The sequence below is a fragment of the Salmo salar genome, chromosome 12, assembly GCF_965601325.2.
Source record: "Salmo salar chromosome 12, fSalSal1, whole genome shotgun sequence".
NCBI lineage: Eukaryota > Metazoa > Chordata > Actinopteri > Salmoniformes > Salmonidae > Salmo > Salmo salar.
Genome location: NC_138302.1, coordinates 59431032 through 59448836, shown reverse-complemented (window position 1 = coordinate 59448836; position 17805 = coordinate 59431032). Strand labels below are relative to the sequence as shown.

Sequence of the window (17805 nt, the reverse complement as noted above, 5' to 3'; positions counted from 1 at the left end):
TCTATCTGAGGGATGTGAATTTACAGACACTGCATGTGTCGACACTAGTCAGTCACAGCCATTCTAAAATCCATTTCAACACAGTGTTCCAACCAAAACAAATGAACAGGATCAACATTCTAATACAATTGATATAATACCAGCCTCTGTAATGTGGCTGCTGGTTTAGCTGTCTGGCTGGTGGACAATGTCATTCTCTACATATTGATTGTAATCCAGGACTCTGGCTAAACAGCCGATAGAGTCCATACTGTCTGTGTTACAGAGCAATGCCCTGGCATGCCAGAAATAGGCATCACATTTCACAAATGAGTGCCTTCCTGTCACAAACACACACACAGATATACACACACACATTCACACATGCACAAGCACACACATCAAATCAAACAACGTCAGGAAGACAAAGGAGCTGCTCGTGGACTACCCCAAAGCCATAAGACTGTTGAACAGTTAATTAAACACCTACCTACATGTACATTGTACTTCAATCAATCAATCACCTAACCAAACCTACATGTACATATTACCTAAATCAATCACCCCAACTACTTCATACCCCAGGACACGACTCGGTACTGGTACTCCTTGTATATAACTTATATATAGCCTCGTTATTATTATTTTATTGTGTTACTATTTTCTTTTAATTCATTTGTAATGTTCTTACTTTTTAACTGCATTGTTGGGAAAGGGCTTGTGAGTAAGTATTTCACAGTAAAGTCTACACTTGTTGTATTCGGCGCATGAGACAAATGCAATTTGATTTGGTTTAATCAAATCAAACTGAAACATAACCTGGGACAGGTGTCTTTGAGCATTCATTATTGTGTGTGTGTGTGTGTGTCTGCTTGCGTGTGCTTGCTTATGCTTACTCTTCATGTACACAGTCAATTTACAGACAGAAGAGAAGGATGCCAATTAACTTTAACAACAGATCTGTGTTTGATCCTGTGTAGCATGGGCTGAATATGTAAATATGTGACGATACACCTTGGCAGTGAGCAGACCTCCACTGCAGTGGAAACTGCTGAGTCGGCTTGGAGCAGAGCCAATGGCAAGTACAGTTTCTCCTTCAACTACAACTTCTCTCACAGCGGGAGGAAAAATGCAAATTCTTAATGTCCTCCAGGGCAGAAAGAAATGACCTGTGTAGCAAGGCTGTGCTGCTGGAGTGCTGATAAAGCTATTCTGCTCTGGGCAGATCCTGGGCAACCCAGAGACAACAGAGCAGAGAGTCAGAGGGTCTGAGGTGGGTCTAGCGGAATGGAGTTAGCTTCAGGAGGCTAACTAACAAACATGGGGAGTGGATGGAAGGAGACACTGTACAGTACAAAGATATCGGGGAAGAGAAAAGGAAGGAGAGTGAGAAAAAAAAGAGCAAGACCGAGAGCGTGAGAGAGCGAGAAAGAAAGAGGGGCAAGAGAGAGAGAGAGAAGCAAGAGAGAGACAGAAAGAAAGAGGGGTGAGAGAGAGCGAGAGAAAGAAAGAGGGGCAAGAGAGAGAGAGGCAAGAGAAAGAGAGAGAAAGAAAGAGGGGCGAGAGAGAGCGAGAGAAAGAAAGAAAGAGGGGCGAGAGAGGCAACAGAGAGAGAGAGAGAGACAGAAAGAAAGAAAGAAAGAAAGAGGGACGAGAGAGAGAGAGCGAGAGAATGACATGTTTACTCACAGTGTAGAGCTCATTCGTAACTTTTACCAACTCCTCATGCATCTGCACCCCGATGTCTTTGCTCTGAAAAGAAGCAGAGGAAGCATGAAGTGTGCAAATCAATCTCACAGGTGACAGGAAGAACATGTTTACCATTAACAGACCTGGTTGTTTCCCTGAGGCATGAATACATCGGTTTCCCGGGATCATGTGTCTGTATGGAAGAGATGCGTTTCCCTTTGATGTGTTTGTATGTGAAAGATGACTGAACACCACGACATGTTGTTTCTCTCTATTTGTGAAAAGGTTGTGTACAGGCAAGCAGCTAATAGACAAGGAAGTATGGAAGGCAGAGTGGTTTAAATAATCCTGTAAAAGTAGGAACGGCTTTCCTCTTCAGTAATACACTACAGAGTGTGTTACAGGTTAAAAGTGCAGTATTTAGGCGTCAGTGATGGTAGGTTGTCACGGCCATGGTTGTTATGCCCAGCAGCAGTGAATTAGGCCTAATCAACTCCACTTTCCTCAGAGATTGGTGCTATGGCAGCAACACTACATTTACACATATAAGAACAACTTAAACAGTATTCATTAACATTATTTTTAGTTTAGTATATTCATGGTGCACAATATTTGCTTCTACATTGAACCCGGATGGTATGTGGTATGGAATGCATAGATCAGGGATCAGCCCAGGACGATTTTTTTTCTTGAGCGGATGATCGACGGGCCGGAACATAATTACAAATCATTTGTAGACTGCAAATTGACCTCAAGAAGCCCAAACAGATATAATATATGACTAAAACAACCATTTCAAACCATGCTAACATTGGTCTCTTACGTGTGGGAATACTTGAGGATAGATTTCCAAAATTAAAATAACTTGGAGCTGATTTCCTGGTGTTTTTACAGTCTTTGGTGCAACCGTGACAATTATGAATTTTTTGGGTCAGAAAACTTAGAAAACTCAGAAAACTGAGGGGCCAAATAAAACCACCTGCAGGCCAAATCCATCATTTGGGGAACCCTGGCATAGATGGTGCTACTGCTATCATCCTTGACATTGTAACAAACTTTACACCACAACTCAACATTTCTTGCAGTGGGAGAGATTTTATCATTTTTCAACAGGCCACCTCTCTCTGAGCTGCCCATCAGGCAGCAACAACAACTCAGCCCACCAGGCAGCCCAGCCCACCAGGCAACAACAACTCAGCCCACCAGGCAGCCCAGCCCACCAGGCAACAACAACTCAGCCCACCAGGCAGCTCAGCCCACCAGGCAGGAACAACTCAGCCCACCAGGCAGCCCAGCCCACCAGGCAGGAACAACCCACCAGGAAAGAGTAACCCAGCCTCATCACGGCTCCCCCTGACAGCATATCCATTCCCAGAGGACATAAATCATGTGAGACCTCAGCCGGTTGCTGTGGATCGATACTGATCTGTGCTTCCCCCAGCCAGACCGTTCCATCATACTGTAGTCCCTGAACCATGGCCACTCTCCGCTCTAACTCTCTCTCTGAGACATGCTTTATAGCTCTGATGGGTCCTAGGCTAGAGCTAATGTGTATACTTAGGTGAAGATTAACAGGGACATTTCATGCAGCAATGTATCCTTCAGTCATTTAATGACATAAAAATTGCAGGATAGAAGCGGAGATTATACTTGTAGTTTGTTTACCAGATGTAGTTTGTTTACCACTTTAGAAAGACAAAGATGTTGTGAAGAGCAGGAAACGCTGGAGGAGGGAGCAGGTGACACAGAGAAAGGGAAGAAAATACATTTGAAGGTGGGGAACATCTCTCAGCTGTAGGTCTGACATCCAGAGGTAAACGAGGTTGGTACTAGCCCAGCCTGACAGCACATACTGTAGGTTAATATCCCAGGCGTGTGTGTGTGTGTGTGTAATCACCCCTATGTGCTTCCTCTTCATCTTTCCCACATTCAAATTCCTTTCCTTCCCTTTATCACCTGCTTCCTCCTCCAGCTTCTATGTGCATGTGCTGGTGGTGTGTGTGGGGGGTCCTGACCTTTTTGAAAAGTCTGATGACATCCTCTCCGACGTGTGCCAGGCGGAAGATGACGTTGTTGTTGTAGAGGTCGCTGAGGGTAGCATGATCTCTGCTCTCTCTCCTCGTCTGGTTCAGAACCAAGTACCAACAGTTCACTGTCGACAGCAGGTTCTGGTCCTTCCTGGAAATAACAAGGGGGGAGGGGGGGGGGGTTAATGCAACCCATATTATTGTTTGTCCCCACTATCGTTTAGCTATTGGAATCTACCAGTGTAGCTTAGCAGATACTAGTGTGGAAATTAACAGCAGAGAAAGTGAGGTGTTGTTAAATGAAAGCCTGTAGGTGAGATGAAGCTTTGATGTGGAGATGAGATATACGTTTATCACATTCTCTTCATTTCCTGTAGAGGAGGAAAAGGAAGTAGCACACAGCGAGAGAAGGAAACTAAGTCTAACCATCACAGTCAGATAGGCACCTTTGGCTGAGCACGCACCTCTCTTTATATAACTTCACACAGGGCCAGATAAGCATCTTCTGCTGAGCATGCTGACTGAAGTAACATTGTGTGAGAGGGGGAGTTATCTTTTATACTATGAAAGTTTGCTAAGCATGCACCGCTCTGCATATCACAATCAAAAGCCTATTTGACAAGGAACTTCTAGTCTTTTCTACAAACACATCAATAACCACAGGTTGAGTAATGAACAAGTGACTAAGGAGGAGTCTGCACAACAACAGCAAACTAACCAGTCATATAGCACTACACCACTCAGAATAAACTGCATGACATTGCTTCAAGATGACGGTTAGCCCGTTTCTTTAATGCGATGTAATTGTTATAATGAAAAGATAGTGTACAGGTCGAGGTTCCTCTCCTTTATTATTACTGACACATCGTAATGCATATCAGAGTCTTCCACAGGAGCAGAGTCTTGATCTCAATCAGTCTCTCCAAGTCAGGGTTGGGGTCAATTCCAATTGAAGGCAGTCAATTATATTATATATATATTAATAAAAATACCTTTCAGAAAACAATGAACAATTATGTCCAAGTCTTTATCCACAATATACAGCGTAGATATTCCATTAATATTTTAAACAAAATATGGTACAAAATAAATCAGTATATCTCTCTCTATTGTTGTTTTATTCCTTTTGCTTATTTTCTGAATAACTGTATGATGTAAATATTATGTCGTTCCTGGAAGCTGTTGCCGTAGTGATAACCAAAAGATACCTGTGTTATATATATATACACATACACACACACTTTTTTTTAAATTGAATTTACTTTTCAGTTTATAGAGAAGTGATTGCAAAACTTGTTTTTGTATTATCGTAAGAGAATTTACTTACTGAATTGACTGCCTTCAATTTCAAATTGACTCCAACCCTGCTCAAAGTCTTTCCCACTCTGGGGGCTCCTGACTCCTGTCTCTCCAATCATACAAGTGAAAAGATGTGAAAACAGGCAAAAAATAGAATAAGGAAAGAAGTTCCTGGCTTGGATAGTTAAAAGAGACTAGCTTTAATATGTTGCTCCAGGTAGCCTAGGCTACTCCACAGCCCACACCTCTGGGGCTCTCGTCAGCTCCTTGCCTTTTTACCCAGCATCCTTTGAATAAGAAGTCCCCATAGCTTCCCTATCTGTGGTGGAGGATGTGAATGATTGATCCTGGACCGACAGTCGGCTTCCAAAAACTCAATTGGGGCCCGACCCAGCGAGTAGCTCTGCACTGAATCAACAGTAAACTATCTTGGCAGAATTATAGTCTAAGAAGTTCTTATAGAGGTTATATACTCTAAGAGCTGTCTCTGAGCTGTCCATTGCAGATAACAGACCACTACTAGCAGGGGAGCAACACTGCGGTGATCTGCACTGCACGGAACTGGAGATGATATAATGACACTTTTCCCTATGCATGCATACTTTTCGAGCAACTTGAAAACTTTTTTCTGTTTATCATGTGCCTCTTCTTTTATTGAATTTGACACTGAAATGAAAACCTGAAAAGATCAAAACTGATAAAAAGGAGACCACCGAGGGTTTGAGGAAATAAAAAGAGAGAGAGAGCGCGCTCTGGAGCGAGGGCGGGAGGAGAGGGAGGCATGGATGGAATTATTAAACATGGAGATTCTAGCAGCCAAGTGAGTGCAGCACTCGGTGAGTTCTGAATCCCACCTTTGAAAGACAGAAATAATGATTGCCATTTAATGTGAGGAGGGTGCAACTGGGACAATGGGGTGTTGAGAGAGGATAAGAGAGAAAGATAAGAAAATAGAGAAGGAGAGGAGAATAGAGAAAGAGAGGAGAATGATCCATGTATTCTCTGATAGTCTACACGGTATCTCATCCATATAGATTCCACTAAAGCCAATTGACCATAAAGGAAGCTACTCAAAAACCAACGAGGATGTCAAGCAAGGGGATGCATAGTCAGGTCAAGTGCAAGAGTGCATAAGGATGTGTGTGTCTTTGTGTGTGTCTCTCTATGTGTGTGTGGGTGTGTCTGTGTGTGTGTGTGTGTGTGTGTGTGTGTGTGTGTGTGTGTGTGTGTGTGTGTGTGTGTGTGTGTGTGTGTGTGTGTGTGTGTGTGTGTATGTGTCTCTGTGTGTCTCTCTGTGTGTGTGTTTGTGTATATATGTGTGTCTCTCTCTCTGTGTGTGTGTGTGTGTCTGTGTGTGTGCATAGGCCCAACTACTGGGGATCCAGGCCCACCTACTGGGGAGCCAGGCCCAGCCAATCAGAATGAGTTTTACCACACAAAAGGGCTTTATTACAGACCAAAATACTACTCCGTTTCATCAGCTGTCCGGGTGGCTGGTCTCAGACAATCCCACAGGTGAAGAAGCCGGATGTGGAGGTCCTGGGCTGTGGTTGTGAGGCCGGTTGGACATACTGCCAAATTCTCAAAAACGACATTGGAGGCGGCTTATGGTAGAGAAATTAACATTATCTGGCAACAGCTCTGGTGGACATTCCTGCAGTCAGCATGCCAATTGTGCACTCCCTCAAAACTTGAGACATCTGTGGCATTGTGTTGTGTGACAAAACGGCACATTTTAGAGAGGCCTTTTATTGTCCCCAGCACAAGGTGCATCTGTGTAATGATCATGCTGTTTAATCAGCTTCTTGATTTTCCACACCTGTCAGGTGGATGGATTATCTTGGCAAAGGAGAAATGCTCACTAACAGGGATATAAACAAATTTGTGCCCAAAAGAGAAATACACCTTTTTTTTTGCATATGGCAAATTTCTGGGATCTTTTATTTCAACTCGTGAAACATGGGACCAACACTTTACATGTTGCATTTATATTTTTGTCAAGTATATATAATTTCTGTTTATCATACAGTCCTACGACAGTCCTAGTCCTACGACACACAACACAACAAGACTCACTTAAAGTGCTGATGTTCCCTGGAGGAGCGTATCTTGCCGGAGAAGCGCTCGGCCAGTTTGTCCAGGCCTCTGGAGTACTCCAACTGCAGCTCGGCCTTGCGGCGGAAGAATTCCTGCAGGTCCTGCAGAAGCTGTAGCCGGGACTCCGACTGCTGCTCAAGACATCGGAACTGCTCCACCAACTGGTTACGGATCTCTGCCAATTAGAAAGGAGGAAAGCACACCTTCAAAAGAGGGGCAGTGTGAAAAAGGTAAACGTGTCTTGCGGTCGTAAGGGTGGGCAGGCAGGAGGCAAAGGTACATACAAAAGAACAAACAAAAACGAATTTCTCCAAATAAATGTTTAAAACCTCTTGAGGATACCCTAGGATAGGGGGCGCCACAGCGCATTTTGAAAAAAAATCGTTCCCATTTTCAACGGCCTACTAATCAAACTCAGAAGATAGGGCATGCATATACTTATTATATATGGATAGAAAACACTCTAAAGTTTCTAAAACTGTTTGAATGGTGTCTGTGAGTATAACAGAACTCATTTGGCAGGCAAAACCCTGAGACATTTTCTGACAGGAAGTGGATACCTGATGTGTTGTATTGAGTTTAAACCTATCCCATTGAAAAACACAGGGGTTTAGGAATATTTTGGCACTTCCTATTGCTTCCACTAGATGTCGCCAGTCCTTTCACAGTGGTTTGAGCCTTATAGAGTCAAAACTCAGTGAATGACAGGAGTTTGAAATTGGTCACAGGGGATGGGCCATCACCATTATGACGCCGGCGGCCATGTCTGCCCCCACCTTTGGAAACGGTTTTAAAGGCAATGAAATCATCCCCCTCGAATCTTATTGGCTCTCTTGGTGTTAGAGGCCCTGAACATTTATTTTATACAACGTTTGACATGTTTGAACGAACCTACATGCGCGAGGATTGCTTTCAGTATGAAGTGCAGAGCTGCGTTTGGAGAGAGCCATAGGACGCGCTACCAACATCAGGCTAATGGAACGTGAAGTATGGACTTTTTGACCGAAAATACATCTGTTGTGGACCTGGGATGCTTTCTGATGAAGACAACTAAAGGTAGGCGATTATTGACAATATTATTGAAGATGAGATGGTTCATACTGTTGCGTCCAAGATGGCGCCGAGCACTGTATATTAGCTGATTTTCTGAGTATCGCATCTCCTTTTATCGCAAAGTGTGATTACCCAGTAAAGTTAATTTAAAATCTGGTATGACGGGTGTTCTCAAGAGATATTCATCTATAAATGTTAGATTGACAATATACATTTAAAAAATCGTTATAGTATAGCAATTTATTGAAACGTAGCATTGTTTACCGGGACGCTTTTGAGGGGAAATTAGGTAGTCAACGTCAGACAGAGATGTAAAATGCTGTTTTTATATATAAATATGACCTTTATTGAACAAAAGAATGCATGCATTGTATAACATGATGTCCTAGGGGTGCCATCTGATGAAGTTTGTAAAAGGTTAGTGCTACATTTAGCTGTTTATTGATAATATGTGATGGAAGTGGTTGGTCGGAAAATGGCTATGAAGCTGCTTTTTACGATGGACTCATCTAATATAATCTAATGATTTGCTTTTCCTGTAAAACCTTTTTGAAATCGGACGACGTGGGTCGATTCAGGAGAGGTGTATCTATAAAAAAAAAAAAAAAAATTTATTTTTGTAAAAAATTATGATAATTTTTTAATGCTAATTGGCGATATGATTTTTCGCTGGATTTTGATCCCGCTAACGGGATCAGATGCTCAAGAGGTTTTAAAGTCTGTGTGCATGACTTGGATCTTGCGGTCATCTGCCTATGGAGAGTGCTCTATGCTTCCTGCTGGGGTGTCACTGTCTATAATGTGTTATGCATTCATCTACTGCATCTTGATGTAATTAGATGCATCACTAGCCACTTTAAATAATGCCACTTTATATGTTTTCATAACCTACATTACTCATCTCATATGTATATACTGTACTCCATACCATCTATTACATCTTGCCTATGCCGTTCGGCCATCACTCATTTATATATTTTTATGTACATATTCGTATTCATTCCTTTACACTTGTGTGTACAAGGTAGTTGTTGTGGAATTGGTAGATTACTTGTTAGATATTACTGCATGGTCGGAACTAGAAGCACAAGCATTTCGCTACACTTGCATTAACACCTGCTAACCATGTGTATGTGACAAATACATTTGATTTGATATGCTGGGCTCTCCACGCTTGCTGTTGAATACTGTAGCCAAGGTGCTGGCCTGCTCAGGCCAGGGTTGTGAGCCAGAAGCCAGCACAGCGAGATAGAGAGCAGACTATATCAGCATCCCCTCACACTGTGTCAGCCCATATAGATCACAAGCCTCATTACATTAAATCATCTTTTAGGTACTCAAGTCACAGTAAGCAACTGTGGCACTGGTGTGGCTCTGCTGATGTGAGGGCTTTGGAGATACAGGCGTTAAGTAGCTACACATAGTAGTACATAACAATCGATGACTACTATGGAAAGCTGTGTTAATATTCCTATTGGTAACCTCTTCAAATATTATAGCGTATAGTGTAGGCTTGGGCGTTATACCAAATACACCATATTCCCGGGTATTTGGAAATACCGTTGAAACTATTTATTAGACGTTTTTCAATAGATGTATATTTTTTAGCTACTTATTAAATAAATACCTGCAGTCAACAGGTGCAATACGTTAGGAGATACCGCAGATGATGTTCTTCATTTCACCCGTCACATTATTTTACATTATGAGGCTTACCGCAGTTCCCCTGAAAAGTTGAGCCAGTCATGTGTTTGTTTGCAAATAGCACAACAGGAGAAACGGGAGCAGGTGAGTCCAGCTGTGTATTGACAGGGGTCGCGTTTTACATTGAAAGTCAACAGTGTTTTTTTGCTTCAATAGAGTGATCAGGGACGTGCAACTATAGTTTTCCTTCACAGAAAATACATTAGTGCAACACATTCGGTAGGAAAAAAAGCGTAATTTTCATCAGAAGACAACAGAAGTGCAACGCTATTTGGCTGGCAGCCACACAAGTAAATTATCTTTTTTGTAAAAACGATGCATGGCCATTATATTTCTAATGTTTAACATTGAAATAATGTAGCCAGCTACATTTCGTAATGTTTTGCTTAAAGTTAATATTGCATTTTACAGGAGAAAAGTAGGCTGGCTACACTGAGAGAAGTACCAGAGAAAAGTAGCTACACATCAGTTAGAGCGTTGTCTGCCAATAGAATGACAGTTCGTGAATTCTCATCTGAGTGGAAAAGTGCAACTGAAGCACAAAATGTGTCTGATGCAGAGCAGAAATTACAATAAGAAGCATTTTACATCTGTGTTTTCAAAAGGCAGAATGATATTTCTTACGCATTTTATATCTTTTCCCTGTGTGAAAAACACAGAATTTTGTGTTAACTGTGACCCCTAAGTTTACCTTGCTAGTTATCTAAGTAGCTGAATTAATAAAGTGACGGGGCATCATATTGTGTTAGCTTTCTGCCGTGTTTGAGAAGTCAAAGCCCTTCGTATGAGTTAGTGGCAGCTGTACAAATATCTTAATTTAATAGTATTTTTTCTCCTCTCCGTTCTCAGACAGTTTTCTCATCCCTCCTCTTCTCTGAGCAGAGCAGGTAGGCCTGTTGCCCTGGCGAATCCAGACTCCACACAGACACAGCGTGTACACATGCTGCTCCAGAGCCAGTACTGTTCTTCCTTCAACTAGCATGCGTCAAAACTTTGTTAATTTGCATAATGTCGCTTGTTCATGTTCGCTTGTAGATGTCCAAACTCACCAAAAATTACATTCCATAGCTCCTACCTATATATGTATAACTTTATGAGCTGGATTGCCTGTCTATGCAATTCGTTAATTTTCTTTGGCATTCATTAGCTTATTTAGCTAGCAGCCTCCATGGAAATTTGCTATTACTTGTGCTAACTTTGTTAGCATTCTGGTAACAGACGACCAATGGGCTTTTATTTGAACACCCTTGTGTACAAAGCCGGTAATACCGTATATTCCGGGATGAAAGAAGGACGGTATGACGATATGAAAATCTGGATAGTGCCCAATCCTAGTTTGATATGCTGCTTAAAGATACACTTAAGCAGCATATCAATGGCGATGTGAGACTGCAAAGGTTTCTACATTGCGTGTTATTTTAGGTTAAATTTAGCCATACGCTATTAACTCATAATTCCACTCAGAGGTATTTTGATTATAATTGAAAAATGCTGACCAAAAACGATTGTCATTTTCCCCCATTCTTTGACTTCGAATAAGAGCATAGTTTCCAAACTTCATAAGTACAAACCGCCGAAAGCTTGTAATTCAAAGAATGTGTGCCATTTTAAAATGACAAACTTTTCTTTGTGGTCGCTCGCAGAACAATGTGTAGATCTCAGAAGGCTGCCCTGACCTACATCCTATTCTCCATCCTGTCTGCCTAAATCAGCCAGACATGCATCTCACGTCTAAAGGCTCCTACTGCAGCTATGAGCACACACACAGAGAGACTGACATTCACTCACACGCATGCAGACAGAGAGAGACACACATGCATGCAGACAGAGAGACACACATGCAGCTCTGTAAAATCCAATGACTCACTTACAGCGCAGTTAGTAGCACAGTACAAACATCCAAATAATAACATAAAAATCAACAGTATTCTAGATTCTGTAGATGAACAGATGGTCCAAGGCATTTCCATAATGTGGTGATGAACTGATCTTTTCTCTTGATTCCCTTAACAGAACCAGTCCAAGTGATTAAGCAATATGGAGATCATGATTGAACCCTTCCAAGTCTCCAGCTTGGCAGCCTTTACCCATCATGCACTACCCAGCAAACAGACAGGAAGTCTTTAGAAATGTATCAATGAACCAGATTATACTGCCCCTTGCATATAAAAGGCACTTTTGTTAACTTCTCAATGGGGTTTTTGTATTGATGAATAAAGCAGCACAAAAATAGCAAGAGAGAGTATGTGTGTGTGTGTGTGTGTGTGTGTGTGTGTGTGTGTGTGTGTGTGTGTGTGTGTGTGTGTGTGTGTGTGTGTGTGTGTGTGTGTGTGTGTGTGTGTGTGTGTGTGTGTGTGTGTGTGTGTGTGTGTGTTAGTAAATGTGTGTGCCTTCTATTTCTTGGCCGGCTTGTTGGAAATGTAGCCCTCATGGTCTCCATGGCTTCCTGGATAAGGAACCCTGGATGCATCTCCACTAGCCTGGCCAGAGTTCCACTTCTGTGTTCCACTTCTGTGTTCCGTTCCCTCCCAGCAGCCCTTCTGTTTATTAGCATAATGGGCTGGGACAAGGGCAACTTTGAGGTTGCGTCTCAAATGGCACCCGATTCCCTATGTAGTGCTCTGGTCAAATGTAGTGCACCACATAGGGAGCCATTTGGACCACAACATGAGTCTCTCAATAAACAATTAATAGCCTGTAGAGTTGAAGTCGGAAGTTTACATACAATTGGCTAAGGTGTATGTAAACTTCCGACTTCAACTGTATGTGCTGCTGAAAGGAGGGTCAGTGGAACAAAATTACAGTCCTGCTGCCAGCCAGCCTCGCTACCCCATGTGTAAAAATAGAGCATCAAACAACATGATTTCCTCTTATTATGTAACGGTAATACTTCCCCCATCCAACTATCAGTTTATGGGTAATTTAGAATAAATGAACATCTAAGTGGAAAATCAAATAATGGAGGGTAATCAATGGGTGCATTCCAAACCAGTGGGAGAGGAACATTTTTGGAATCTCGGATTGTTCTGGCAATTCTCACATTGGATCTGCATTGGGAGGAAGGATGTTCAATATGCTTTTTACATTTGTATCACATTTTATGCCCCTTTTAGACCATTACATGTTTCCTGTAAGACAACATCTTGCTGTCATTATACTTCTTATAGTGTTCTCTCAAATACGGAGTACGTCTATATTATAAAATACACATTACACACATTTATTCAACATTCCAAATATTAATCTCTCAAAACTACCGTTAGATGAATACATTTTTTTGGCATATTGTTTATAACAATATACTCTTCAAACACGTCAAATTTCCAGAGGGGGCTCTGTACTTTTAATGATATAACAAATTTTATACACAGAAAAACAAATCACAGCCCCCCTTTAGAATTTGCATATTCAGCAAGTCACCAGCAGAGGGAGTTCCCTTTGAATCCATTTTCAAATCAAATCAAAGTTTATTTGTCACACGCTGAATTCAACAGGTGTCGATCTTACAGGTTGACCTTACAGTGAAATGCTTACTTACAGGCTCTAAACAAAAGTGCAAAAAAGGTATGAGGTGAACAAAAGGTAAGTAAACAAATAAAAACAACAGTAAAAAAGAAAGTGAAAAATAACAGTAGGGAGGCTATATACAGTAGTGAGGCTATAACAGTAGCGAGGCTACATACAGGCACCGATTAGTCGGGCTGATTGAGGTAGTATGTACATGTAGATGTGGTTAAAGTGACTATGCATATATGATAAACAGAGTAGCAGTAGCGTAAAAGAGGGGTTGGCAAGTGGTGAGTGGCGGGACACAATGCAGATAGCCTGGTTAGCCAATGTGCAGGGGAACTGGTAAGTCGGGTCAATTGAGGTAGTATGTACACGAATGTATAGTTAAAGTGACTATACATATACAGTTGAGGTCGGAAGTTTACATACACCTTAGCCAAATACATTTAAACTCAGTTTTTCACAATTCCTGACATTTAATCCTAGTAAAAACTCCCTGTCTTAGGTCAGTTAGGATCACCAGTTTATTTTAAGCATGTGAAATGTCAGAATAATAGTGGAGTCTGATTTATTTCAGCTTTTATTTCTTTCTTTCATGACATTCCCAGTGGGTCAGAAGTTTACATACACTCAATTAGCATTTGGTAGCATTGCCTTTAAATTGTTTAACTTGGGTCAAACATTTCGGGTAGCCTTCCGCAAGCTGCCCACAATAAGTTGCGTGAATTTTGGCCCATTCCTCCTGACAGAGCTGGTGTAACTGAGTCAGGTTTGTAGGCCTCCTTGCTCGCACACGCTTTTTCAGTTCTGCCCACAAATTTTCTATAGGATTGAGGTCAGGGCTTTGTGATGGCCACTCCAATACCTTGACTTTGTTGTCCTTAAGCCATTTTGCCACAACTTTGGAAGTATGCTTGGGGTCATCGTCCATTTGGAAGACCCATTTGCGACCAAGATTTAACTTCCTGACTGATGTCTTGAGATGTTGCTTCAATATATCCACATCATTTTCCTCCTCATGATGCCATCTAGTTTGTGAAGTGCACCAGTCCCTCCTACAGCAAAGCACCCCCACAACATGATGCTGCGACCCCCGTGCTTCACGGTTGGGATGGTGTTCTTCGGCTTGCAAGCCTCTCCTCCAAACATAACAATGGTCATTATGGCCAAAGCGTTCAATTTTTGTTTCATCAGACCAGAGGTCATTTCTCCAAAAAGTACGATCTTTGTCCCCATGTGCAGTTGCAAACCGTAGTCTGGCTTTTTTATGGCGGTTAAGGAGCAGTAGCTTCTTCCTTGCTGAGTGGCCATTGAGGTTATGTCGATATAGGACTCGTTTTACTGTGGATATAGATACTTTTGTACCCGTTTCCTCCAGAAAATTCACAAGGTCCTTTGCTGTTGTTTTGGGATTGATTTGCACTTTCCGCACCAAAGTACGTTCATCATTACGAGACAGGGCGCGTCTCCTTCCTAAGCGGTATGACGGCTGCATAGTCCCATGGTGTTTATACTTGCGTACTATTGTTTGTACAAATAAACGTAGTACCTTGAGGCTTTTGGAAATTGCTCCCGAAGATAAGCCAGACTTGTGGAGGTCTACAATTTTGTTCCTGAGGTCTTGGCTGATTTCTTTTGATTTTCCCATTATGTCAAGCAAACAGGCACTGCGTTTGAAGGTAGGCCTTGAAATACATCCACAGGTAGACCTCCAAGTGGATCAAATTATGTCAATTAGCCTATCAGAAGCTTATAAAGCCATGACATCATTTTCGGGAATTTTCCAAGCTGTTTAAAGGCACAGTCAACTTAGTGTATGTAAACTTCTGACCCACTGGAATTGTGATACAGTGTATTATAAGTGAAATAATCTGGCTGTAAACAATTGTTGGAAAAATTACTTGCATCATGCACAAAGTGGATGTCCTAACCAACTTGCCAAAACTATAGTTTGTTAACAAGAAATTTGTGGAGTGGTTGAAAAACAAGTTTTATTGACTCCAACCTAAGTGTATGTAAACTTCAGACATTAACTGTATGATAAACAGAGAGCAGCAGCAGTGTAAAAGAGGGGTTAAGGGGGGGGGGGGGGGCAGACAATGCAAATAGTCCGGGAAGGCATTTGATTACCTGTTCAGGAGTCTTATGGCTTAGGGGTAAAAACAGTTGAGAAGCATTTTTTTCTAAGACTTGGCACTCTATACCGCTTGCCATGCGGTAATAGAGAGAACAGTCTCTGACTGGAGTGGCTGGGAACTTTGACAATTTTCAGGGCCTTCCTCTGACACCACCTGGTGTAGAGGTCCTGGATGGTAGGCAGCTTAGCCCCAGTGATGTACTGGGCCGTACGCACTACCCTCTGTAGTGCCTTGCGTTCGGAGGCCGAGCAATTGCCATACCAGGCAGTGATGCAACCAGTCAGGATGCTCTCAATGTTGCACCTGTAGAAACTTTTGAGGATATGAGGACCCATGCCAAATCTTTTTAGTTTCCTGAGGGGGAATAGGCTTTGTTGTGCCCTCTTCACGACTGTTTTGGTGTGCTTGGACCACTCTAGTTTGTTGGTGATGTGGACACCAAGGAATTTGAAGCTCACAACCTGCTCCACTACAGCCCCGTCGATGAGAATGGGGGCGTGCTCGGTCCTCCTTTTCCTGTAGTCCACAATCATCTCCTTTGTCTTGGTTACGTTGAGGGATAGGTTGTTATTCTAGCACCACCCGGCCAGGTCTCTGACCTCCTTCCTATAGGCTGTCTCATCATTGTCTGTGATCAGGCCTACCACTGTTGTGTCGTCTGCAAACTTAATGATGGTGTTGGAGTCGTGCCTGGCCATGCAGCTGTGGGTGAACAGGGAGTACAGGAGGGGACTGAGCCCGCACCCCTGGGGAAGCTCCCGTGTTGAGGATCAGCATGGCAGATGTGTTGCTACCACCCTCACCACCTGGGGGCAGCCCATCAGGGAGTCCAGGATCCAGTTGCAGAGGGAGGTGTTTAGTCCCAGGATCCTTAGCTTAGTGATGAGCTTTGAGGGTACCATTGTGTTGAACGCTGAGCTGTAGTCAATGAATAGCATTCTCACATAGGTGTTCCTTTTGTCCAGGTGGGAATGGGCAGTGTGGAGTGCAATAGAGATTGCATCATCTGTGGATCTGTTGGGGCAGTATGCAAATTGGAGTGGGTTTCTAGGATAATGGTGTTAATGTGAGCCATGACCAGCCTTTCAAAGCACTTCATGGCTACAGACGTGAGTGCTACGGGTCGGTAGTCATTTAGGCAGGTTACCTTAGTGTTCTTGGGCACACAAACTATGGTGGTCTACTTGAAACATGTTGGTATTACAGACTCAATCAGGGACATGTTGAAAATGTCATTTAAGACACCTGCCAATTGGTCCGCACATGCCCGGAGCACACATCCTGGTAATCCGTCTGGCCCCGCAGCCTTGTGAATGTTTACCTGTTTAAAGGTCTTATTCACGTCAGCTACGGAGAGCCGTCCGGAACAGCTGATGCTCTCATGCATGCCTCAGTGTTGCTTGCCTCGAAGCGAGCATAGAAGTGATTTAGCTCGTCTGGTAGGCTTGTGTCACTGGGCAGCTCGCGGCTCTGCTTCCCTTTGTAGTCTATAATAGTTTGCAAGCCCTGCCACATAAGACGAGTGTCGGAAACGGTGTAGTACGATTCAATCTTAGTCCTGTATTGACGCTTTGCCTGTTTGATGGTCCGTCGGAGGACATAGCAGGATTTATTATAAGCTTCCGGGTTAGAGTCCCGCACCTTGAAAGTGGCAGCTCTACCCTTTAGCTCAGTGCGAATTCGCTGTGTTGGTGGTGCTCATAAAATTTATCATACCTTCAGAAATCGCAGAGAACCCACTCTGGAATTCACTGTACTTGTGGAGTATATAGTTCCATACAATGTCTTAAAATTAACAAAATCAAAAAGGGTAGTTTTGAGATATTAATACTTTTAATGTTGAATAAATTAATGTGAAATATTTCAGAGCACACTATAAGAAGTTCAATGATACCAAGATGTTGTTCTGTATCATGTACAGGGTCACAGATCATAGGGTCTTCCAGGATGCAAATAAATACAAAAAAATCCTAAAATGTCCACTTAAAGGGTATTTCCATCCAAAAGGACCCACACACACACCAACATGAATTTCCAATTAGGTGTCAAATGAAGCTAATAGTCTATATTTTGGGGGAATTAAGGCATAAATACATTTTTCAAAAATGTCCCATCTTCAAAATTTGGCATAAGTAAAGGTTTGGATTTCTGGATAAACAGATGTAAAAGGAGTCTTAGAAAACATTCTCTCTCTAAGTTCTTTGTGGAATTTCTTTCCTTCTTAATGTGTTTGAGCCAATCATTTGTGTTGTGACTTGGTAGGGGTGGTATACAGAGACCATATTATGGCAAGAAAAGCTGAAATAAGC

General features: G+C 42.4%; 1 protein-coding gene across 2 annotated transcripts in view; it reads right to left on the bottom strand.

Annotated features, from left to right (window-relative positions):
* The window catches only part of LOC106565341 (SLIT-ROBO Rho GTPase-activating protein 3), a 78180-nt gene that overhangs the window by 38021 nt on the left and 22354 nt on the right, over nucleotides 1-17805 (bottom strand). For both annotated transcript variants that reach the window (XM_014132336.3, XM_014132337.3), the window contains exons 2-4: nucleotides 7071-7266; nucleotides 3684-3846; nucleotides 1669-1731 (exon numbers count right to left, since the gene is read on the bottom strand). In XM_014132336.3, the coding sequence (XP_013987811.1) occupies nucleotides 1669-1731; nucleotides 3684-3846; nucleotides 7071-7266 (422 nt within the window). The remainder of the gene's footprint in view (nucleotides 1-1668; nucleotides 1732-3683; nucleotides 3847-7070; nucleotides 7267-17805) is intronic.